General features: G+C 38.2%; 2 protein-coding genes across 6 annotated transcripts in view; one reads left to right on the forward strand and one right to left on the reverse strand.

Annotated features, from left to right (window-relative positions):
- UBP1 (upstream binding protein 1) overlaps positions 1 to 18,930 on the forward strand; it is a 41,855-nt gene extending 22,925 nt beyond the window's left edge. For 2 of the 4 annotated variants that reach the window (XM_072925923.1, XM_030265273.4), the window contains exons 4-16: positions 1,403 to 1,508; positions 2,116 to 2,222; positions 3,427 to 3,579; positions 3,733 to 3,843; positions 4,383 to 4,490; positions 11,088 to 11,191; positions 11,825 to 11,879; positions 12,064 to 12,157; positions 13,411 to 13,501; positions 14,113 to 14,219; positions 15,552 to 15,694; positions 16,277 to 16,328; positions 17,055 to 18,930. In XM_072925923.1, the coding sequence (XP_072782024.1) occupies positions 1,403 to 1,508; positions 2,116 to 2,222; positions 3,427 to 3,579; positions 3,733 to 3,843; positions 4,383 to 4,490; positions 11,088 to 11,191; positions 11,825 to 11,879; positions 12,064 to 12,157; positions 13,411 to 13,501; positions 14,113 to 14,219; positions 15,552 to 15,694; positions 16,277 to 16,328; positions 17,055 to 17,092 (1,269 nt within the window). In that variant the 3' untranslated portion in view covers positions 17,093 to 18,930. The remainder of the gene's footprint in view (positions 1 to 1,402; positions 1,509 to 2,115; positions 2,223 to 3,426; positions 3,580 to 3,732; positions 3,844 to 4,382; positions 4,491 to 11,087; positions 11,192 to 11,824; positions 11,880 to 12,063; positions 12,158 to 13,410; positions 13,502 to 14,112; positions 14,220 to 15,551; positions 15,695 to 16,276; positions 16,329 to 17,054) is intronic. The other 2 variants (XM_030265274.4, XM_030265275.4) reach the window with 2 other exon arrangements.
- A 711-nt stretch (positions 18,931 to 19,641) lies between these two features.
- The window catches only part of FBXL2 (F-box and leucine rich repeat protein 2), a 51,584-nt gene continuing 45,802 nt past the window's right edge, over positions 19,642 to 25,423 (reverse strand). For both annotated transcript variants that reach the window (XM_030265276.4, XM_030265277.4), the window contains exons 14-15: positions 22,017 to 22,229; positions 19,642 to 21,054 (exon numbers count right to left, since the gene is read on the reverse strand). In XM_030265276.4, the coding sequence (XP_030121136.1) occupies positions 20,947 to 21,054; positions 22,017 to 22,229 (321 nt within the window). In that variant the 3' untranslated portion in view covers positions 19,642 to 20,946. The remainder of the gene's footprint in view (positions 21,055 to 22,016; positions 22,230 to 25,423) is intronic.

Raw genomic sequence — 25,423 nt, forward strand, 5'->3', positions numbered from 1 at the left:
CCAGAGCAGTGTACCTGTGGGAGGCTAAATCTTTACGTGCCAGCTTTGGGCTGTGTAATTTGTGAAATTTGGCATGCTTGTATGGTTCTAGGCCTTGTTCTTATGTGTCTGCAGGATGCTTCTTTAGAGCTCATTTCAGGAAGAGTTAAGCACGAGCATAAAAGTGGGATTTGAGAGTTCTGTAATTAAACTCTTTACAACCTGGCATGGTGACTTGCTGTTATAAGCATGTGGACTGTTTTGCCCCCTTAGATGCTATTTCCTTGTAGCCTTGAGTGTCTCTCTTCTGTAATTTTCTAGGTTTGTATGTGGATGGTGAGTCATTTGGCAGATACAATAGGGCAAAGCATTGTAAAAGTTTAGAAAAGTCAATTTTACCATAGCAAGGTATTGTAATGCTGCATCAATGCCCAGTATTTTACCAAAGAAATAATTTCATGGAGGTGAAGGTGGCTACAGATAATTCCGAGTTCCAAACGTGCCAGTCTGCAGTGCAGAAGGAGTGGTGCGTTTCTGTTTGTTTGTGTACTTGCACACACATTTGCTTTCCATTGTCTTTGAAATAAACCCAAGGAAGTGCAATCCATCTTGAAGAGGCGCTCCATTTAAAAGTTCTTTGGTTTTGTGGACACTTGCAGCTGCCATTAATACCAGGAAGACGGTAGAATAATGGAAAAAATATGCAAATCTGTCTGCTTTCTATTTGTTGGGTAATAGTCAATGTGTACATTATTTTTCCAGCCTGTCTGTAACAAATTGCCTTATATGTGCATTCATTTAGCAGTACCAAAACTGCCCACAAAAATAGGTGTTGTTAGATAATTGCTTCTAGCTGAATAAAATTAATCATGTTGTAGTTGTTCTGGATGAATATTTAATTTAGAGAAGCTGAGAAAGTTTGGAACTTTTTAATTCTATTAAGCAAAATCATCGATTTTTTTGTAAATATCTTAGAAGTACTAGGAAGGGAATTTTCTATTTTATTTCTTAAAATGTCCTACACAAGTTCACAAAATTCCCAGTGAAAGAATGATCAAATAATATTCACCACTTTTCTTAATAAATGAAATCTTTGGTGTTTGCTTTCTAAAATAATTTGGTGTTGCCTACACAGTGTTGATACTGTGCTGCCAGTGTTGCTCAGTTCACTGTATGTAATTCATAATGACCTTTTGAGTATCCAGTCAGATGTAATTCTCCCTTTCAGTTTTACCACATTTTCAAGTATCTCCGGCTGCTCAGTTCTATTTCTGTGTTCTGGAATATTTTGGGATACTGACACTTGCCAAATTTTTGCTGTAAATAATGTATTTATTAGCACTGTGGCTATTTTGGGATGGTTTAGTACTTTTATCTGTAGTAACTCTGTGTCTCACCACAGGCTTGTTTTCTTCTTTGTTAGAGCATTATAAGAGTTGTGTTCCATGACAGAAGGTTGCAGTACACAGAGCACCAACAGCTAGAGGGTTGGAAGTGGAACCGCCCTGGGGACAGACTGCTCGACTTAGGTATAATTGTTTCTGTTTGCTGCCACTGTATGGAATTCAGTTTCCAAATTTAAATTGGTCACGTTCACATTTATGCTCAGGCTGATGAAAAAGGACAGACCAGATTTCTGGATGCTGCTTTGCAATAATGTGTGTTTTGAATATAAACATTCATACCACTTCTATGTTCTTTTCAAATTTTAAGTCCTGTGAAAGTAAGATAGCAGCTCTGCAGCCATGCACATTTAATATTCTTTCTGATTTTGATTATTAAGTGTTGCAGTGATTGTGAGAACACAGATAGAAGTAACTTTCTCTGTTAGATTGTGAAATTGGTCCCAGCATGGTTTTTGTACTTTGTGTAACTTGATCACTTTTGGTGCATAACCTCAGGGGTGGCAGCAGGGGAGGAGAATGAAAAAGTGCCCAAGACCTTGAACATTTTTACGTTGAATCTACTAAGATTCTTTGTATCAGTCCTAAGAAACTGGTCAAGCCACCAAAGCCCACATTTTTTCTATCCTACCTTGGTGGTAATGGTGATGGTAACCTTATATTATGATTTATTTATTTATAGTGTTTGCGCGCTGTATGATTGTTCTGAAATATATGATACTTATTTTAATAGATATTCCAATGTCTGTTGGAGTCATTGATATCAAGACAAATCCAAGCCAGCTCAACGCAGTTGAATTTTTATGGGATCCAACAAAATGTACATCTGCTTTTATTCAGGTTTGAAACTTTATTTGACTGGATGTTTGTGTTTGGTGCCTTTCAGGTCACAAACAGCATAGTATACTTGAACTACAAAGCTTCTTGGTTTATTATTTGTGGGATGGCCATTAAATAAAAAAAAAAAATGGGTTCATAGGTTTATTGGAGTCCCTAGTAAGGTTTTTCTATTTAATTTGGGTTTATAGAAAACTTAAATAAAAAGTTTTCAGAAACTCTTTGAAGAAAGCTGTCATAATTAAAATATTTAGTTGTATGAAGTATAAGAATTAACTTACATTCCTGTTGTAACTCTTAATACTACTTTCAGCAGAAGCTTGGCTTAAGGATTCAAAATTAAAGGTATTGACCCACAAAAAAAGGGATTTAAATCATGCACTCAAAAGATGTTTCTTACTATGTCAGTAGGTTTTGTTGTAGAAATTCTATTATTTGTGTATTTGATATTCAGGGCAACTGAGCATGCTTGCTTTGGAAATTATTTAGATGGAATGGTCATATTCACATTGCTGACTTTTTCCTCAGATATGATTTCATCATAAAAAAGTATGGCTGTGAAGTTTCAGGTAGCAACTTTTCTTACTCTGGCTGTAGGTTAATTTAATAGGTTAAGTTCTATATTGTCAGTAAATTAACTTTGATCTAGATAAAGATACTTTTTTTAGTAAGAATTACATAATTGCTAAAAATGTAGTTGCCTTGAAGAAATGTGAGATAAATTAGGGAATAGTTTTGTTTATGTATTTCCTTAGAAGAAATTATAACAGACTGAAAATGGAACTGATATTATGCCATTATAGTTGGGTTGTTCTACAGGCTTGCTTAAAATTCCATAAAGAAGCCAAATAAATTGGGAGCACTGTCCAGTGAGATTGTTCATAATTCCTTCTATTGCACTGATTTTCTCCCTCGATACCCTTAAGGGGTCTTTATAGCTTATAAACACAGTGTTCATTCTGATTTAGCAGCTGAAGCAATTACACACTGATTAAAAAGTCTCTGAAGTTTTAAAAGTGTTGGGCATATTTGCACATACTCTGAGATGAGGATGCATGAGATAAAAAACTCATCTAGTCAGTGACCTTTTATAGCTTTGCTGTATTTTTTACAAGAAACTGTTCATATGATGTAGGTAACATATAATAAAGTTCATGCCTGAAATGCTTCTGAGGGTTCTTTTTGTTTGGTCCTTGTTTCTTTTCAGGTACATTGTATCAGCACTGAATTTACCCCTCGTAAACACGGAGGAGAGAAAGGAGTTCCTTTTAGGATTCAGGTTGACACCTTTAAACAGACTGAAAATGGAGAATATACAGATCATCTGCATTCAGCCAGCTGTCAAATCAAAGTTTTTAAGGTAACATTAGAAAACATATCCTTTAGTCTCAAAGTTTTCATAAAGATATGGGAAATCATATTGTTGCTTGTAATGGTTCATGTCTGAGATCAGATTTCAACTCTAAAATTATTTCTCACTTGTATTCATGCTCAAATAACTGTTCATTTTTAGCCCAAAGGAGCAGACAGAAAACAGAAAACAGACAGGGAAAAGATGGAAAAGCGAACTGCACATGAAAAAGAGAAGTATCAGCCTTCATATGACACCACAGTTCTTACAGAGGTAACAAAATAAAATTGCATTTGCTGTCTGAGGAGAATATACATAGATACAGCACATTACTTAGCTGCAGTCTTGGAAGGGTTGGGGAAGAATTATTTCTGCATAGAGATAAACTATTTGACAAACTTGTCCAGCAAGCAGCAATGTTCAGTTTTAAGATTTTGTTTAGTAAACCTAGATTAAGATACTCAATAGATGCTGTATTAAAACACACTTTAGATTGAACACTGTTTGACTGACTGTACTGAACCCTTGAGCAAGACTTTTGATACAGATTTCAAAATCTTGCAGCTGAAAAACTAAAAAAACAAAGAAAAAATGAGGGGGGACTCCTAAAGTTTATTTACCAGATTTGAGCTTCAAAGTCTGTTTTTCAGAGATTACTGAATTTAGGGCCAGAGCCTCATTAGGTTTTCTATTTAAACATCAGTGAGTTCTGTGCAGTTTTCTAAATATTTCAGAAGTTTTTAAAAGGCTTTTAGATCTTTCCTCACTGTATAATGAAAAGAAATTGATCCACATCTTTGGTGTTTGTCCAGATGAGGCTTGAGCCTATAATTGAAGATGCAGTTGAACATGAGCAGAAAAAGTCCAGCAAGCGGACTTTGCCAGCAGACTACGGTGATTCTCTGGCAAAGCGAGGCAGTGTAAGGGACTTCTGCTTACCTTTTGATTATGCAAGATGCCTTGTGCAGTGTTAGATATAGGAGAAACTTCCATTATGTAAAGTAAAAATACTTTGATTGCTGTGTCTTAATTTTACTCACTTCTTTGTATCTCAATTATTCCATGTTTGTTTTCAGCAAAAGAATCCTTCCTAAATCTAACACTTAAACTGTTGCAGAGGGACTGTGTAACTTGAGTCAAGAGCTTTCAGTTTATATGACTTGAAATGAAATAGCATTTTGCTTTGCTATACATGTGTAATTGGAGGAAGTAAGAACAGTTAAATTTAGTGGTTTGTTCCTGTTTGTACTTATATTCAGTAGAAGTTTTCATGTGCATCAGTATATTTTAAAAGCCATGTTGTGTTGCAGATAGTTGTTAGTGATTTTTCCTTTAGCCATCTACATACTGTGCTCCAAGCAGGCTTAAAGCAGTTCAGAAGAATCAGCTCATCTTCATGATCTGTTATGTTAACCCTATCTGTGCACCTTAGAGGGAATCTGACATACATCCTGTGCCCTCCCTGACATAGGTCCTGTGCAGTCATCCTGCCAAGGGTTAGCATTCTGGATTTCTTAAATGTTGTTCCTTAAGGAGGAACAATTCCACATCTTTCATATGGCAAGCTTGAATGACTGTGGAAGGCCATTATTTGACTGCTCTTTGAACAGCCATAATGTGCTGAAGCTCTTTACCAATAGTGCTTAAGCATGGTTTGGTTCGTATTTATGATCTGTGAAAGTGATGTGTAAAGTTTTATATTTAGGTTATAAAATACTTCAGCAAATGCTTCTTGTTTTTTATAACCCATGTAACTGTGTGGGACGGAACAAGCAATATTAGTCAAGTGGGTTCTTTGGAGGATATTTGGATTTTTTCCTTTGTGCACCCAAAACTATTGTATGCCCTGAGCTGTCTGAATTTACCTTCTACTGTTCTTGGTTTTTTTGTTTGGGTTTTTTTTGGGGTTTTGTTTTTTTTTGTTTTTGTTCTTTCTTTTAAGGTGCACCTTTATGATTCTTTGGCATTCTTTTACGTGTTCCAGCTGGCCCCGGGGGAGAGGCAGGAGAAAACAGACTTTTATCACTTTTGCTTATAAAGCATCTTTTGAAGCTTGTCCTTGGAGGGATTTCTGTGTTTTCCTCGTGCTGTTACAAGTATTTCATTGAATGATTGTTGCTTATAGGAAGAATAACAGAGAAAGGTATTTTTAAACAGATAAGACAAATCCATTGTGCAGAGTAGGACAAACTGTAGCTAATCATAACTAGAAGTTGTCTTAACTTTTCCTTAGCAATCTCTTGGAATACTAAGCTTCTATGAATTACTTTAATTCTACGTTATCTTAATTGTAGTGACGAAGAGCTTTGATAGGACAGTACTGGACTTCTGATGCCTTTCCCAAAGCACACAAAGGATAATGACCCACAGGCTATTTTGAGTAGGACCTATGTACAGCTCTCCAGTTGTCTTAATCATGCAGCTCACTATTCCTGTTGCTCATTTGCCTGTAATAAAATGCTGTCCTGAGATAATTTGGTCAGTTTGTTGAGAGCATTTTGAATTTTATCCACACTGGATGAAATCTTTCTAGCATTGCTAACTTGGTGTTGTTTGCAGATTTCAACACATGCAATTTCCATCATTTAAATGTTTTTTATCATTAGCAAAATTATTAGAAATCATCAAGCCCATAAAAAATACCATTAAACACTATTTTTTCTGTATTCATGGTAAAGCCTTGGTTATTTCTATGCACTCAGTACTGGTTTAGCTATAGAAAGTGAAACTTGTTTGCTTGATGTAGAAAAGGAGTATCTGATCTACATCTTGAAAGCCAATTCATTGACCTTCGTCTTTTGACACCAGACAGGCTGATTTCTGTGGGCCCTGTAAATATGGACAAGGATGATAAGTGTTTCTACTTAAAGCAGTTCTGTCCTTGCAAATCTGTCTTTGTAAACGTGGCCATCAGAAGTTTTGGCTGTTTCCAGACTTCCCTCAGAGATCAAGTGTTCCATATGTGCACTACTGGTGTCACAGAGGTGCTGAGACACAAAAAGTGAAGACCTGTTTCCCTCTGTTTAAGTATGAGATGGACCCTGTTCCACATGTTATGTGTTTCTATATGATGGATCTTACATGTCCTGTAGAAGCTGTAGCTCTATTACAGTAAAAAAAAACAAACCAGAATTGTTTGGAATGTATTTTTACTAGATGCAGTCAAGACTGCTGATTTAAACAGTGCTGCTTACTAGTCGCCAGAAGTAGTACTCTGTTACCTTTTTTGAATTTTGATATTCTTGTTGATCCTGTCTATAATTCTCTTTGATTTTAAAGCTGTGAATTCTTACCTTCCTGCTACACCTAACCTAACCTTTCATTACTTGCTTTTTGCATCTCATTTTGTATGTTGGCTTTTTTATTTTACCTCTCCAAGATTCTACTGTCTATTTGTTAGATATTTCAATTTTTTTTTGTTTCTTTTTTTTTCTCCCACTGGATTATTTCAAGCTCAGTCACAATTGGATTTGGATAGATTGGTTTCTTACTATGCTTCCTTCAGAAAACATTGAATCTAATATATTTTCTTTTCGATTTAATTCTTATGGCTTTCTAACATAATGTAAAGAATTTGGTGAAGCTTCCTTTCTGAGTGGACATTCTGTTCTTCTGTCCTTTTGAAGAACCAGAGGGGTTTTTTTTCTAGCTACCGTCACCCATCTTTCCCATATCACTTATTTTCATAAGAATGCCATCTAGATAAGCTTTTCCATTACTTCTCTGAATTCAGCGGATGTATCAATATCCAGTGCATTTACTGCAGTTCTGCAGTGTTTATCTCAGTGTTGTTCAAACAGACAGGACACAGTTAAACTGCTTGTTAGACTTCTCACACTATGGAGCATTAACTTTTTCTGTAGGTATAAAAGGCCACAAGTTTAACCTTGCCTTCTGGACTTCAAAGTGGATGTTTATGTAAATGTGACCTTCATTCAGGGGCCACTTTATGAAGGAGGCACTTTGTTTTTCTCTCTTTTCTTACATAAAAGTTAGTTCTTATCTAATGAAAAAGAAAAAAAAAATCCACACTGTTTTCTATCCCCTGCTTTGAATTAGTAAAAGCAGGAAGATTTGCACTGTAGTAGTTGGGCCTTTGCACTTTTTTCTGTCTGCAGTATTTTGGTTGATTTTTATAGTATTATGTTTTATGTGTCACAAGCTTGAATGTATAAACTACAAAGTGATTAAACTTGGTCAAATGGTCATTTTTTGCAGATAGTGTTGATTATAGAGCACACGGAAGTTATAAGACTTCCAGGTATAGACCTTGAAATAAATTGGAATGTTAAATTGTAGACGTGAAAGTTTGAAAAAGCTCCTTACCACGTGTAAGAAAATTGATGTTTTATTCTCTAAGGAGGCGCTGTGCGCTCAAGTGTAAGTCTAAATTGGAGAACAAATTAGACTTATGTATTTGGTTTTGTATTTTGTTTTCATGTTTATTTGGTCTTTGAATATAGTATGGAGTTCTTTGTCAAAAGTTCAGCTTTACTCTCTTGTAAGGCATGAATTTGGGCAGATTCCAGTATATTTGAGGTAGGAAGGGATTAAACCACAGCTTAGAATAATTTGAGATTTTGCAATTCCTCTGCAGTTAGGAATGTTCCAAGTTAAAATGCTATATATCTTAAATCTGGTAAGTCATAGTTAGATCTGTTACATTTCTTTTTAACTCAGTAAAACGTCATTTGTGGCCTTTACAGAAGTCTGTTAAACATCTGAAACAAAAATAGTTTTCTCCTGAATTAATCCCCATTTGGAAATAAGACATAATTTCTGGAGTATAGTGGTATCAGTAGTATTGTATAGTATATATAGTATACTATATCTATCTATCTATATATATATATATATATAGTTTAGTAGTATAGTATTAGTGTGCTAGTAATGGAGGGCATTTAGTCTTCAGACCTCAAAAACATGATCTTGGCAAATTCATCAATAAATATTGATTGCTTATTACAGGTAAAGACACAATACCAGTCTTCTTTCTGTTCTGTGATGGTGCTTTACAGAGTTTAATTCTTCCTTGTGACAGGGTGACATTTTCTCATAGGTTTTTGTCTACTGGTCAGGGGTTTCTGTATTAGTATCATTAACTTTCTGACTGTCCTTTGGTTAACTCAGTTTTGGCTTAGGAATGTAAGAAATACCCTGATGGATCAGTCCTCAAGGATGAAGTCATGTTCAGTCTCTGACAGTGACAATGGCAAGTGCTTTTTCAGGGAACAGTGCTGCTTTCTGTGATCCATTTCCCTTGTAGCCCTCACCTCCCTCAATCCAGAATCATCATTCTGGATGTTAGAAAAGAAAACACATCCTTGCTTAGTCTTTGTAGTGTTAATGGATTTGGTCCGCCAGGCATTTGCTTAATCCAGTTTGTGAAGGGCAGGACATTTGTGCATGAGAGTGATTCCAAAAGCATAATCAGCCCAGGTTAATTGCTGGAAGACTTTCTTGTTCCTTGAACCTTTCAGAATTAAGTATCTCAGTGCTCACTCATTGTCTCCTTCCCAACCTGTAAGACAGAAACAAGGAAAACAGGCAATAGATGTGTTGCAGTAGTATTTCACTTACTTATTTTGTGCTTCTTTTAGTCAGCCTTTAACTTACCTAATCAGTCTCAGTGGATAGTTAGTGGTGTTTTTTCTGGAATAGGAGACAAAGCAGGAAAGCATGCTTGTGAAAGAAGAAAGGCTACTTCCTTTGGATTGGGATTTTATTTTTCTGAATACTTCAAATGTGCTTCTTCCTGGATTCAAACCCAGATCTTCATTGTGAAGAACTTCAGCTTGAAGGGTTTGCAGGACAGAAACACCGGCTGCAGTACCTACCTTGGGAATGACTCAAAAGGTGCTCTCTGACACCAGTGCATTCTTCTCTGCCCCTGAATTTAAATATATGGTGGCTAGAATCTTGTGTGGGAATTGTTGTCAAGGATGTGGAAATTGCATCTATGTGCCCACATAAACATCTTGGATTAAAAAGAGAATGTCACAAAATTAAAGAGTTTTAATTGCATTTTCAAGGTAATTCAGAGGAACAAAGTTAATGTTACTATGTCGTGCTTTTATTTTAAAATTACAGCTTTGGATCGCATATTTAGGGAATGAAGGCTACTTGTAACTACCTGATGTAACATCTTTGAGGTTAATATTAAATGAGCTTGAGAAGAGAGACAACAGGTGGGAGTATACAGATTTGGAGGAGGAATGTGTCACCCTACCAGGTCATAGAGGACCGTGCTCTGTTTGGGAGCACTGTTTATAGCCCAAAGAGTGGCTTTTGACCACGTAATCAAAGACTGTGGACTCTGTGGCTAACAAAAATGCTGGTTTGAGTCAAGTCTCAGGCAGATAAAGAAAGTTCCTAATGCAAGACAAATTTATTTTAATTCCATGTGCCATTTTGGGGATCTTGCCATTTTATGCTAACAAATGAAGACTGGGGTCCAGCAAAGAAATGTTGCTAACTCTCTTACAGAAAGTGGCAGCTGGTGTTGCCCTTATTTACTGTTTCCCCCAAATAGAGGAAGGATTTTTCAACACAAAATTGTTGAAACAAGTTTCCATTGGTATTAATGGAATAATACGCTCCGCCCTGTTCTACAAGGCTGTGATATAAATCTGGAAAATTTTTACAAGGTATTTAGCTTTGTACAGGTACATGATAAGTGTATCAGAAATCTTTTTTGTCTTAACATGCATGGTCTTGCCTTACCTGATCTCGGGCTGCTTGCTTGTTTTAATCATGTCTTTCAACATATCAAAACTTGTTTGGTTTTTGTTTTTCTTTAAAATACTGGATTTTTAGTACTGTTGGAAGCACTAAAACATATCCTTGTTTAGAAAAGTTTTATCATGATGATTTAAAAAAACACCCAAAAAAAGACTGACAGAATTTAACAGCTGGCTTATCATATACTTGTGATGACTTAAGTTTGTTTAAAAAATTCTAGTTTACCAAGCAGTTCAGAAAAATCAGTCCATGTAAGTAAGCATCATTTTAGTCCTTCAGGAAATTATTAAAGATTTTGAATTCACAAGATTTCCACTGAAAATTTTGTTTGTATTTGATAGCTCTCAAGGCAGAGGCATTAAATTTATCCACAAGGTGCAATCTATCTTCATAGCTTTACTTGATATCACAGAACACTTTTTGTCATGTCATTATCCCTGCAGTTTAAACAGCCCTTTTATCCTGTTCCGGATAAAATACTTTTTTTCCAGCAGGTGGCTGGGGGTTGGTTGGCTTTGGTTTAAATGGAATAATATGTATTTTTTTTTAAAGAGAAGACAGTATGAATAGAAGTCTTCATAAAATAACAAAATAAAACAGAGCTGATTTTTACCTGGAATATCTGTATGTAATGTGTGGGATAGAGGGAGTCTTTATTTGGAAGTGCAAATCAGAATAGTCTGCAGATAAACCCCTAGCTTTAAATGAGAGAAGTGTGCATCAGAGTAAAAAAGGTATTGTCAAGAGAAACTTAAGTTTTAATTCTTTATCTTTAGTGCTCACCATGGCCAGATACTCCTACAACATTTGTAAACAACAGTCCTACTCCTGCTCCAACTTTCACCTCTGCTCAGCATAACACCTACAGTGTCCCAGACAGGTAGGTTTCTATTCTGTATCCCCATTAAAGGCAACATTTTAATCGGGCTTATTCAGAACATTTTCTGACTAAATTCAACTGTTCTGTTTCTGCTGGGGAATTGGGAGATTGTTTTGACCTATATGTTAATTTTGGAGTATGACATTTGTATCACATGGTTCAGTTATAAGGTAATTACTTCTGCCTCACCATCTTTCTTTCTTACTATACATTTTTTAAAACAACTTCTTGGCCTTCATCATATAGCAGATACTTTACCTTTTCACTATTGTAATTTAGTCCTTGTCTATGGAAACTATTTTTAGCATTTTTCAGTAAGAAGAGTCTTCATTTCCATCATACACAGTTACAAATAGCTTCAAAAAGTTGCATCGGTGAAAGCATTTTGTTTTAAGGTGTTAATTAAACTACTGTAACCAAACTTGCAGTTCATCCAAAAATTTTTGACAGTGGTGTGGTCTGATCCATATACTGTGGAATGGTCTTTCTCTTAAGTTTAACAAGTTGGAATCTTTTAATTCTTGCAACTGTGATATTTATTGTTTTGGAAATTTCAAGTTAATTTTCAACAATGCTTAAATATTTTGGTTTATTGAATTCTAGTAATACTTGGTTTTGTTTTTTAATCTGTAGCAATTCCTCCTCCCCAAATCATCAAGGAGATGGCACCTCTCAAGGGTCAGGAGATGTGAGTGTTTCCTTTCTGATATTGACCATAAGTCTATTTGTATAGCTGTGTCAGAGTATTTGATTTACACTTGATATTATAAGAAAGTGTTGAACTGAGGGAGATTTTTTTTTTTTTTAATTACTTGGGTTATATTTGGGTTTTTTAGTATCTGAATTATTGTATCCAATCTTGTTTCTTACAGCAGCTTCATCCTTCAGCCACAATCCAGGAAACTCAGCAATGGTTGCTCAAGAATAGGTTCTCTGCCTATACAAGGCTCTTTTCAAATTTCTCAGGTATCTATAGTTAACTTTTTTCTTTCTTTGTTTTACTGAGCAGGTTCTGTGTGGGAAAAGAGTTCTTTAAGAACATTATAGTATACATATTTATTCATATTTATTTACTAATTTGCTGGTTAAAGAGCACAGCAGTAGATGGATGGTATGGGGCTGTGTTTTGAAGCCTTCCATGGAATTGTGCAAAGGGTGGCATGACACAGTACTCACCATAAGTAAATTCCTTTTTTTTGGTGACACTTGATGAGAACAGTGTTGTGAATGATGCCAGCTCTCTGCCTCTTTGCTTAGCTCATGCTTCTGTCAGAATTCCTTTGTACCAGGCTTTTTCTCTGGGAAGATTTACTCTTCTGCTGCTGGTTAGATTTTGACCTGTGATTCTTGTGTGGGGGTTGCTGAGCTTTCTCAATAAACTTTAGTACCGAATTTCTGACAAAGACTCTTGGAAAGCTTTTCTTCTTTTTCATTATTATCTTTAAAAAAGTCAAATACTAGCTAGGTAGCTTTTTTTGTTTTTGAAACAAGAGGTGTAGTATATGTGAGTTTTATTATACTACCTCAGGGTGGGAGTTTTTTTGCTATAGTATTTAAGGGCTGTGATCAGTTATTTTTGCTGGCTTTTATTTGTGCATTCCTGGATAGTCTATGGAGTATTTTCACGCATAAAGACTACTTTTTTCCTGTTTTCCCACTCAACTATTTCAGTGACTGATATTTCAGAGTGTTGTTTTCTTTGGTGACACTCATGCTGCTTCTCAAAAAAATCTGTCCTCCCACTTTTTGCTTCAGCAGCACCTTCTATAAACGAGTGCACTGTTGTAACTTAAGTGCCCAGAGGAAGTGGTGGATGGGTAGTTGAATGTCTGGGGTAATTCACTGCGTGACAAACCATGGAATATTTTTGCTCTGTATTTTGAATGTGTTCATGTGTTAAAATCCACTACCCTGGGGTGCCAGCAAAAACCACTGTTTCTCTAGAACAGTCATCTCTCTCCTCAGAAATTGTGTGCCTTGCAGATTTGTACTGTTTCAAAGCTGTAAACAGCATAAACTGTAACTCACCACCTTTGGAAAGCAGGTTGATTTATTTGGCACTCACTAGAGCCTGGCTGAATTTTACTTATTCCTGTGTCCCAAATTCCATTTTTGTCATGGTGAAGTTTGTTACTCTTGGTTTAAATGAACATGCTATTTATTTTAGAAAGAATTGATGTGCTACAGTATCTTCATTAAATCCTCATGTGTTTGTCCAGGTGCTGATTTATTAAAGCTGACAAGAGAGGATCTGGTACAAATCTGTGGTCCAGCCGATGGAATTCGGCTGTATAATGCACTGAAATCCAGGTGATGTGCTGACTGTGAGGCTGAGTAGATTTAGATGGGGACTCTAGAACTGGGAGATTTGGGAAGTCAGTGTGGATGGGCGTTGGTGCCTGTGGGATCTGCCTCAGGAGTTGGTAGCAATATGTTTAAAACTCTCCTCCTGTGCAGGGCACGCCCAGGTGACGTGCAGGTGGCTGTGAGGCTGCACCAATGCAGTTGGGCCCTGCCAGGTCTTTTGTTACAGATGGATTTATTGCCAAGACACAAAACTGGTCATTTGGGGAGCTAAGAAGAACCTGAGGCCTTTTGAGGCTAGGTATTGCTAACACAGGCAGCATCCCAGGGGATGTCTGTCTGAAATGGCCCTATTCTGGAAGAATTGCTGTTGTTACTCAGTAGTCCTCTTACAGGATTCCAACAAGCAGTGTCCCAGGAGCTCTGAATGGATTGAAATTTTGTTTAAATTCAGCAGCACCTGAGACCACTTAGTTAGAGATTAATTTAATTTTTTGGGCTCCGTGATAAAAACTGTATCAAGTGTACTGTTAGCATAACAAACCTATAGTTGTGGCCTATCAGCCTCTGCGTTTGCAGTAGCCTTTTGTGTGACGCCTGCTTTCCTTGGCTGGCAGGTCCGTGAGGCCCCGTTTAACAATCTACGTGTGCCAGGAGCCCCTACGGAGCGTACAACTGGAACGCCAGGATGCGGGCAGCGCAGACAGCAACGGTGCAATATACGGTACGGCAGGCAGGGCCGCGGGGCACGGCCGGGCTGGCGGCACGCAAACTGGATAGGTGGGGAAGGGGCGAGTTGCTGCTCCTGGTGTACAAAGCAACTGTGAGAAGCTGTATCACAGCGATATCGCTGCTTTAACAGCACAGAGCAAACAGAATCTGAAACCTCTCAAGGTTAAGCCACTGAGCATTTTCATTCCGTTGATAAAACTAACTGTAGTTACGTGGTCATGAACGAAGGAGCTCTGGAATCAGCTGTGCATGTTGTTGCAGACAAGGCATCAACCATATAAATGTAGGTGCACATAAAAGCTTCATGCAAATACAATTCTTTCCCATTTTCTGTTAGATTTTGCTGTCATTTTCTGTGCAACTGAACTAAAACTGTAGAGCCTGGACAAGGAAAAACAGCCAAGTAGTGAATGCGCTCTTGATTTTAGTATTATTTTCCTGAGAACTGTTGATTCAACACAGATGGAAATGTAACTGTTTATTTGTAAATCCATGTCACTCTTACAATTAAGAGAATGGAGCTATTTAAAATTAATCCTTACTTGCTCTTGGCTTCGAGAGACCTCTCTCCCCAGCTAAAATCTGCACAGGCTGCTTCAGTGGTGCTTGTGGATTTTCCACAAAGGAATCTAGGTGGAGGAGGATCTGTAAATAAAATACTGCTGCTCTCAAATACATGTTTTCACTCAAGATACCTTCAGCCAGAAGAATGTGCAAACTTGGAGCTGCCATGGGTTTTTCTTGCACTGTTAAATAAAGATATCGAACTGTAAATACAGCTTCAAGCTGAACAGCTACTTTGTCTTACTGTTCTCTTTGCTGTATTGTATTCAGCTCTGAGGCAATCTGTAGAAAGTTAATTCAGACAGTTGGAAAAGGCCTTATTTACCAAAAACCCAAAATCTACATCTGTATTTAAAGCAGCAGCACATAAGTGGGATGTAGGTATTACCTGATTCTTTTGGGACTGCCTAAAATTGCTTTCAAAACCATCTTTAGGTGACTCTCTTAAAGATACATTTTAAAGTGTGTTTGACATGATTGTGCCTTTTTGTGCAGGATACAGGAAAAAATGTGGAAATTGCCTTCAGTCTCAGAGCAAATAGAAGCCTCCCCCTTCAGAGTTGTGTTTATGATTTTTCCCTGAAAGAAAAGTTAGGGCAGTTCATGCTTTTAATGAGAACAGGGAGAGAGTAAATTTAAAATTTTAGGTTTTAAAATTTTTCAAAGTATAAAGTAAACAAATAAACAAATTCTGATACTTTTCATATGGCTATTGTTATCCATTAGTACAATGCTTATGTAAATGATTTTTTTCTTGTAGTTTATCATGCAATCTACTTAGAGGAGATGGCAGCCTCAGAAGTCACACGCAAGCTTGCTTTGGCATTTAATATTCCTTTGCATCAGATCAACCAAGTTTACAGACAGGGTCCCACAGGCATCCACATTCTTGTTAGTGATCAGGTAATTGATTTTTTTTTTTTTGGCATTTTATTTATGACTGGAATGGAGGGTTTTCTTATGCTTGCTCATTTATTACTGGTTTTTCTGTTTGATAATGCATCCCTAGTGTTTGCTGACATTTAGAGTTTTTTTTCCTTTACAATAAAAGGAAGGATGATACAATGAACAGAAGGATTCCTTCAATGTAATTTTTCCTCTGCATGACTAAACTGAAACTATGAGAAGACAGAGGTAGCTGGTTTATATAGTTCTGAGAAGCTGCAGCAGTTATTTAGTACATATTTATTTTGAGCACACCCAAAGGCAGAGAGCACTTAAACACTGTTGAACTCTGCTTGTTCAAGTGTCTGCTCCACAGAGTCCCAAAAACACAGCTAGGCTCCCAGCTGGTTGTCACAAGAGTAAAGAACAGTATTTTAATATTAATGGATTTTAATTTGGTATATGCCTGTCACTTGCTGAACAAAACCAAAAATACATTATCACTCACAAAAGGCTGTGTTTAATATCAGGGTTGTTGAGGGTTGTTTTTGTTTTGTGTTTTGGTCATACTCAGAGGGTTTTGAAACTTTTTTTTTTTAGATGGTTCAAAACTTTCAAGATGAGAGTTGTTTCTTATTCACCACAATAAAAGGTATGTTGTCTTTTCTGACAGTCTAAAATTTAATTGTTTATTCCAGCAAGGAGCCTTAAAAATTATAATAGTTTTGCATACACAGTGGCAGAAGATAGTCAGAGTTCTTTCTCTCCTAGCCAGATTTCAGCCTCTGTGTAGCATCTCAGGCTCTTCTCTGAGCATTCAATTCAGAACCAGTGCAGGATTTGGTAAAAAACTTATGTTAAATTCAGTCAGCCATCACTGGACAGTGATGCTGCTAGTAATTGTTGAGAATGGTGAAGTTTCAAAATAGGTTAAAAAAAATTCAAAAATCCTGGGAGTAGTACTTCTGAAGTTCAGAAACTGAATCTTGAGTCCTTAGAGTCAGCAAAACTGAGCATAACATTCTGTTCTTTCTCTGCTAGTCAACAGTCATCTTCATTCAATAGCCTGTTGTTGAATCCCACTCTTCCATAGAACTCAAATTTATTTCTGGTACAAGGTACCAGCAAATGGCTCTAATCAGGGGACAAGTTTGACTCTGTGCAAACTTTACCTACAGAAACTGTCCCTCTTTGAAGATCCAGTTACAAATCATAATTAATAACATTTTTGTTTAGCACAAGTAGGAAACCTTCACATTTTTGTTGTATGTGAGTTTATTATCAAAGTCCATGCTAGAGTGTTTTGGTGCATTGGCTTGTATTTCTGTGATTCTGTTCAACCAAGTCGGACAGACGTTTCCTTTGGGTTTTTTTTCAGCTGAAAATGGAGAAGGCTTCCATATAATTCTGAAGTGACATCACACACTTGCTAGACTGATACTCCAATGCAGAATGAAGTCCTGCCTAAAGATTATGAAGATCATCCAAAACCTTAGGATCTAACTTCACTGTATAAGATGTTTCATATTGAAAACACAAAATGACCTTTCTAATGAGCTGTTTGATAGGTGAACTTTCTTATCACTGCCATAGCTAAGTGTCCTCATGAGAGGTATAATGCCATGACAGCTTCTGTACAGGCATGGAAGACAGTGTAAGCAAAGGTGCTTGCCCTTCACTGAAATAAGGCAAACTATGGCCAGTAGATACAGTTTATAGAAGCGAAGCAGTGCTGCTTTTCTATTACCTGTATCCAGTTGGAGATGAATGTAAACTTATTTTGGGGCATTTACCTTTCTGTGCCAGTTTGTCTATTACGTGCTTGTACCTTATGCTGGTTTTTTTTTTTGATGTTAGCAGAGCACATGCTAATCTGTGTGGAGATGAGTAGTTACGGTGATAGTGATCAGGTTGTCAGGTCTTTGAGGGTAAAGCTGTCAAAACAGCTTCCCGTGTAAATTGTGTATAAGAGTGTATGTAAGAAGTGTAAATGCCAGAACAGGGCTTTTAAGAAGCCCTAGACAGATGCAATATATGCATGCAGCAAACTGCATTATCAATAGTACCTTATTGGAGGGATTAATATAAATCCTATGGGGTACCAAGTAATTGTGTTTTGCTTTAATGAAAATAAATTGCCTATGCATCCTTTATGTTTAGTTTCCTAGGTTCTCTGCAGAGCACTGCTGCAGTTTAACTCTTTGCTTGTAAAATTGTGGGTTTAAAAATACTGGCAGTGAGAAGTGGGGTTTTCAGTGGAATTATGCAGATGAGGGAAAATGACCCACTGGCACCACAGGGCTGTCATAGCTTTCAGCAGCATTGAATAAATTGCTTGAGAAACACTAAATACACACCCTGTAAGTTTCCTTCCCAGCAGGTGAATGCCCTGCTGGAGCTCCTATTCTGGACAAATCTCTTCTTACCTTTTCAGTTGACCTTCCTGCACCCTCCATCCATCCATACTGTACACCTGTTACAGTGCCTCTTCCATATGACCAAATATTTACTTTACTCTGAAACAGGCAATGTGCTTTCTTGGTATTTTGGATGTGTCTTGTAAAGTCATGGCACAGCATTTCTTAGGCTAACATTATGTTTCAATTGGTCAGGTACTTGGGGGGGCGGTATTTCCAGAGGTATTAAGCGACAGTTTCAGAGCTGTTATTCTGTGCCTTTGGAAAGTTCCAACTTGATCTCTGGCTTAAAAACTTGGGAATAGTTTGCTTTTTATGCTGCGGTGTTCTGTGTAAACCAATACTACAGCATGTAAAAAAGCAACTTTGACTTTTTCATTTCCCCTTTCATAACTGGCTCAAGTGCTTAGCAGAAAAGCTTCTGAAAGCTGTAGCGTTTTGAAAATTTAAATTTATCAAACCTAGCGTTTTTTTCCTATTTTTGGTCGTTTGGTTTTTTTTCTGCACTGAAAGTAAAATTTTATGTACTTAAACATTTCTGCCTATAAGTTGTTCATCTTTGGGTATTGTTTGGTCCTAGTATTTTCCTGAACTGACACTTGTGTCTTTTTAGCTCACAACATATTCAAATCCAAATGTTTTATAAAAGTGGAAAAATCCTTGATTGGAAAGTATCCAAATACCTAATTTTAAAGAATATTGAAAGTTGTACAGTAGTTTGTCCAGCTCACTTGAAATTGGAATTAAATTATGGCACCAGCAAATGGCTTTTGTTTTTTAATAAGATGTACACATTTCAATTTAAGTATAATAAATGTTTTTCGATAATTTTGTAAATGTGCTTTTCTTTTTGTTTACTTCTTTTTTACCCACACCCACATTAGAGACAGTCCATTGTTAAGATTTAGATTAATTGCAAGACCTGCCATAGCAAGAATCATTGGTCAAGGTAAGGAAGGGAAGTAAACCAGCCCTGCAGTATATCCCGAACACAGTGCATTCACATGGATCTTCTGCTGCTAGCAGAAACCTTGCTTAGATTTGAAATAATTCCAACAAATTCAAGTTTGACATCAGCTGATTGTTTAAGTGTCCTATATCAGAGTAGGTTCCATTTGTTTTTGTACATATTCAATGCAATAGACTTACAAGGTTCATTATGGTCTTAGAAAAAAAAATGAGCCAACACAAGGCAACACATCTTGACATATTGGTACCAATGACTGCCCTGGTACAATCGAGAATAAAATCTAATTAAAACTCTCATGAGACCAGCAGTGTCTGAATGGAACTCTTATGATTGTAACAGTACTCCACTACTGTGCAAAAGAAGTCCAGATTGGCTTACTTTGTAAAAGTAAAGAAATCCATGTACTGTAGTCTAAGTTGTAATTTAACTCCAAAGCTGCGATCTTAATTTACCATCCCCATGCTCCGTGAGTCCACACAACCCAGCCATTGCTGGCCACAGAAGTTCATGTTCACACTCACTCCTTTTGAGAAATTGTTTAAAATTTGCAGGGGAGAAATGGCAGTACTATCCAGTAGTAGCTTTTCCAACTGCTTTTTAATTTTCAGTAAACACAGGCCCGAACTCTTAAAATATACACACACACACACACACAGAGTCAAACTTACACAAAAAAAGCTTTCTGAATTGTCGAGTAGTTTCTCTCAGATAATTAAATTGCTTAATATAAAAGTTTGTCTAATCGTCTAGCACTGAAAAACTAAGGATGAAAGCATGGCCTTAAGAGTTAATACACAGATTTTTATCGTCATTATTATTATCATTCAGAAGCTGACAGCTTCTCAACCAAATGCAAAGAGTTTGGCTTTCTACATTTGAAAACCACAGGTTTGGTATGGTTCAACTCCTGCCTACAGACTGATGAGCTCACATGCTTGTCCCTAAAATGGGTGGCCAAACTGAACTCCTTGCTCCATCCTGTCTTCTGTAGCTGAACCTGTGTTCCATTCATCCGTAGAAAAGCATGTGTGCTACATCCCTCCTGGAAGCACTGCATCCTTTCCTTCCACCCTGCAGCGGTCCCAGAGGACGCGGGGGTGGCGTTAGCGAAAGCACCATGGATGGCTGTGGCAGCAGGTACAGTAGAGTGCACAGTGGATTTCTCACCCCATTCAAGGCCGATGGCATCGGGCAGAATGTGCGTCGGCGACAGGCAAGCTTTGTACCAGCAGAGTTCAACTGAACCAAGTCCAAGAACTTGGGAAGTGTTTCTAGTTCTATGGGTAACTTGTGGTACTACCTTACCTTTTGACATTACCTATTATGTCCTGTTACATAATTAAATATGAAGCTGAATCATGAAAAAGAACAAGCTGCTGTTTCACTGTAAGAGCTTATGATTACTTTGCATTTTTTGGTCAATATCTGCTAAAGCTGATTTGTCCTTAAAACCTGATACTCGATCTGTGGTGTATATTACAGAACAGCAGGCTCAGTTCCTTGGCGTGGCAGCCTTGAGCCCCACGTTACAGCAGAACTTCACACCAAGTAGTGCAAGTAGTGCTGACAAATGCAAATTAACTTCCAAGTTTTGTGAACTTCCACCAAGTAGCTGCTATGCTGCAATGCCCGCACATTTGACACGGTACTGCAGTTCTCATGCCAACAGAAGGAAGGAGTTACTAATACAAACCAAAGCATCACCAACTTAATCCACAGCTGCACATTACGTTAAGATTTTTACCTGGAAAAAAAAAATGCTTTTCTTGTCACAAAACTGGATGACCAAACACCACCATTAGAACTTGTCAGGAAACTTGACTCCTTCCGCTGACTTGCTGTCGCATTCTTCAACAACATTTTCTGTGTGGCTGCACTCACTGTCAGAGGATAATACAGCATCTGCAGAGGCGCTGTCCGCTCCCTCCGACCGACGGAGGGGGAGTTACTGGAGCAAAGTAAGCATGAACTTTCACATGAGGTAGATGAGCCTGTGGGTGAAAAGGCTGCATTATAATGGGAGAGAAAAGAACAGAATTGAAAAGAGAAGCAGCACACCTCAACTTTGTGTCAGCAAGGACTCTCTCATTAAGGTTAGTTAGCTATGAAGAAAGCATCTATACAGTGGATACTAGCCAAGCTGTCCTCTCCTCACATGTACTTCCTCATGACCACCCCGCTAAGGCTCACCAGTGTCTGGGCACTCAACTTGCACAGGGATCCCTCTGGTTCCCCAACAAAGCATTGATGAGCCAAGACAGCTACGCATCAGGAGAGGCACATGTTTTGCTGCAGAGGTGAGAGGGTGGACCCTGGCTACTGAGGGACAACTTCTCTGAACCACGTCTCCCATATTTCTGCTGCTGTTCTCATTCTGGAAAGCAGAATGAAATAAAATTGTGCTTCTGCCTCCAATTTGAGTCACTATCAGGGATGATCTTTCCAGATGCAAAAGTGTTTGGATGCAAATTTGGATTACAAAGCCACAGACAAGTTTAACTTCAAGGCTAAAATGCTACCTCCACAATGCAGGTGGTCCCTGACCTAATGGGTTAGATACTCAGGGAAAAGGTTTGGGGCTGGATTCCAGGGCCTGAGGGCCCTACAGCCCATCAAGTGAAATATCCATGCAGATGTTTTACTATTGGCTCTGTGTATTAACATATATGTAGGATTTAGCATGGCACTACACCATCCTAAAAACAGAGGACTTTACCTGGAAAAAAATACAGAAGGCAGAAGATAAGAGCTCAAGATTCCAACAGCAAAAGGTCATAAGTTAGAACTCATAATTATTGCTATTCGTAGAGGGAAGTTACACACTTGGGGACCTAACAGAAGGACAGACAGTTTATCCAGCTGTCCTTGCCTGGGACATCTTTAGGATTCCTACAGTCTCAAGCAGTACCAACAGCTCTGGCTTTTCCATGGGAACAAGCCAGGAAACACATACTCTGATCCGTTTGATTCCAGCTCGTGTGACTTGCTGACAGTCGTACAGCTCAATTCTCTCCAGGTTGTGGCAGTTCTCCAGGTGTTCCAGAGTCACATCCGTGATGAGGAGACAGTTATCGAGCTCCAGCACCTGCAGCCTCTCATGCCCACACGTGCTGTTGCTCAGATGAAGAATCCCATCATCAGTGATAAGTTCACAGTGAGATAAGCTCTAAAACAGAGGCAAACAATTAACAACATCCCTCAGTCCTAAGTTACTTGAGCCTCTGGACATCAGAAGTCCTCTTCAACTTCCTTCACTTCAGTGGTTAAATAACTATAAATAATACACAGCTGAAATCCATAAAAGTAAAAAAAAAGAAACTGCTCTACTTAACAAAATGGCTGTACTTGATTTTAAATTTGCTTCAAAATGAGCTGAGTCCCAAAACACATCACTGGCAAAACTCTTCGGGCCCCTTTGCTCTCTATGAATGTGGGAATTCTCTTCCAATTGTCCCACACAGTGCAAACAGCACCGTGCCAGAAACAACTTTACAGGATGATCGAGAACATACGGGAATAGATGAGTATCTGCTCAGGGGTTACTGTTTCACAGCTGCCATGTTCTCATACATACACCAGGACCAAGCCTGTGCAAGTCCACACAGATAGAGAACAATCACAACAGACTGATTTGCCAAATAACCATCTCAAAGAAAAATAAGCCAGGAACATTTGGCACCTCAGGCTGTACAGACAAGGAACAATAAACATCTTGTACAGCTGCAGGAGCAATCTTTTCTGCACCAGTCAGCATAATAAACCAAAAAAATCTGCTCCTCTTCAGCATATTTTTTTACTCCCTTGAATTTGAAGAACACGGAAAATGATGTTGCATCTCGGGCAGTGGCACCACATGATGCACTCTCCTCATTTCTTTAGGGAATTCATGACTTTTGGAGAAGCACGGATGATGACAACAACAGGAAACAGACATTCCTCAGAGGCGGCTTAAAAAACTCACTCTTTGTCACCACTGAAATGAATGCTCTCAAGTTTTACCCAGTGAAATGTGCAGGATCTGTGAACTCTACTCCTCTTGCCCTTGGCTCTGAACTAGTGCCTTGCTTTATGCTCAGCCCTGGGTTTTGCCTGTACTTGTACCTAAGTCTAATGGTGCCTGGTTCTGAAGTAGCATTTCCTTGCCCCAAATTGTTTTTTTTCAGACAGCAACTGATGAAAAAACACTTGCAGCAGTCCAAAAGCGTGTTTTAACTCAGAGTAAGCAAATAGCAGTGCTCAAAAGGACCTCCTACCAATCCCCCAACTCTAACATGTAACTTTTCCCCTCTCTGGGTACAACACATCTTTTCATTCCAGTCTGACCATGCAACCTGGGGACTTCCAACCTTTCTTCACCTCAGCTACAGTCATGAGCATTTCCTTCCTGCTACCAGACACATGGGGTCTGTCCTGCTCTTCGAAACAATTTGCCCTCAACATTTTTTGCCTTTGCTCTACAGAATGAACAGGGAACCCAAGAAAGGCTGGGAGACAGGTCTGCATCTCCCCTGGAGTCTGACGGGATCCACCTTGGCAGCTTCCCTTCAGCTCCAGCTGGTCCAATTTTACATGCCAAGTGTGAGCAGCCAGCAGGGACTCCAAGGAACACCACAAGGGAAACTGTCTCCAAAAGACAGCAGAAATGAAGCCCTTGCCCCTACCAACATTGTTTTAACTCCTGCCACCCATTCAGGCAGTCTCTCAAGTCCTCAAAGACATCAAGTCCCTCCTTTCTCTGTGTACGTGCTCTGAGCACTTGGTTTGGCTCAGAGCCTGGGGACAATCAGCAGCTGTGGGGTTAACCAACATTCATAACAGACCTGCTGTTCCAAGGAAGGAGAGGAGGTTGCGTGAAGCTGTTGGCTAATTAGGAGTGTTCAACCCCAGGAAGTAAGCAGCTTATAAAATCAGCTTTCCTGGGACACAGTATTTGGTACTGCAAGGACAATACAAGATGTACAGCTGAGTTTGCAGAACTTTGTAGAACAAATATGCCAAATTATACACACTTCATAGTAAACCACAGGATTTTTCTGACTCCCGAAGCCTGCTAAAAAGCATTAATAGTGTGGAAGTTTACAAACACAATTGCTTGAAATCTTAAGAACAAAGAGATATGGTCAAATTCTTTTTAGGTTTTGTTGTTATTGTTGTTAATACATACTAAATGCTTTGCATAAATCAAGTATGGCATGACATACTATGAGAACTTCACATGCTGTGAAGAATTCAATTGTCTTCTCATCCTCAGGACTATCATGAGTGTTTCACAGTTTCTCTACCAATTTAAATGTACAATTAAATACTTTAACCAGAAATTATTTGAGTACATTAGGCAATACAGCACTCTAATACTGACCATTTGCCTATTTCCACCATCTACTGAGTCTCCAAACATGACAAAAGCAAATCCAAAGTGGATCTCTGCAACTCCAACATGTTTGCTCTAACTGCATATACACTAAAGTACAGCTGCAAAGGAATTTACGGGACATTGGAAGCACCAAGATTAGCTCATGCACTGTATTTGGCACCTGCCTGCCTTGTCTTGTCTTTTCCCGTAATTCTCAGCCACTGCTGTCCACACACAAGCTCTGAGTATGTATCCTTCCTATCCACAGTTTATATATAAAGGTATATATATATATATATATATACCAAAGAAATCAAGTTTTCTGATTCCCTTTGAAAAGCTGTGACGTTTTACCAATGCCATATTTCCCTCTCCGTGGGCAAACACACAAAGGCCAGAAAAGAGGAGCAGGCTCAGAAAAAAATGCTTGGGATTTATGAGGTTTTATGGAATCTCTGTTGAAGTACTGACAGAACTGGTACAAAAGACCTCTTGCAAGAACTGCCTGCAACTGGGATTACAATATAAAAACGTTTCCCATATAAATGGCTCCACAGCTCCTGACAACTGATTTGGTTTAACATCAAGAATGATGGTTCAGAAATGAAGCTGGACAATTAATAAGGAAAAATAAAAAAACAACAATATTAAATAGTGAACAAGCTCCTTTTAAAAGCCATCCTTCCTCATGTTGCTACCTTAGTAACACTGGGTAACACTAATCATAACACAATTTAATTAAGGAAGCAGAACACCTTCCTTTAATCCCATCTAAGAACAGATTATAAAGATACTTGCTCTCTCATGTAGATCTAAGTAGTTATAACGAATGTAAACTAAAAGGACAACTGGCCTGAAATACAGGAGCTCCTACTGTAAGAACAATCCAGCTATTTTCAAGTACCTTGATTGAAGAACAAACAAATTTATGTTACCTTGAATTGGTTTTGATGATCTGAAAGATCTAAGCTACCACTCCCTAGAAAACAGTTCTTTGAAATCCAATA

This window comes from Taeniopygia guttata, chromosome 2, assembly GCF_048771995.1.
Source record: "Taeniopygia guttata chromosome 2, bTaeGut7.mat, whole genome shotgun sequence".
In the NCBI taxonomy this organism is placed as follows: domain Eukaryota; kingdom Metazoa; phylum Chordata; class Aves; order Passeriformes; family Estrildidae; genus Taeniopygia; species Taeniopygia guttata.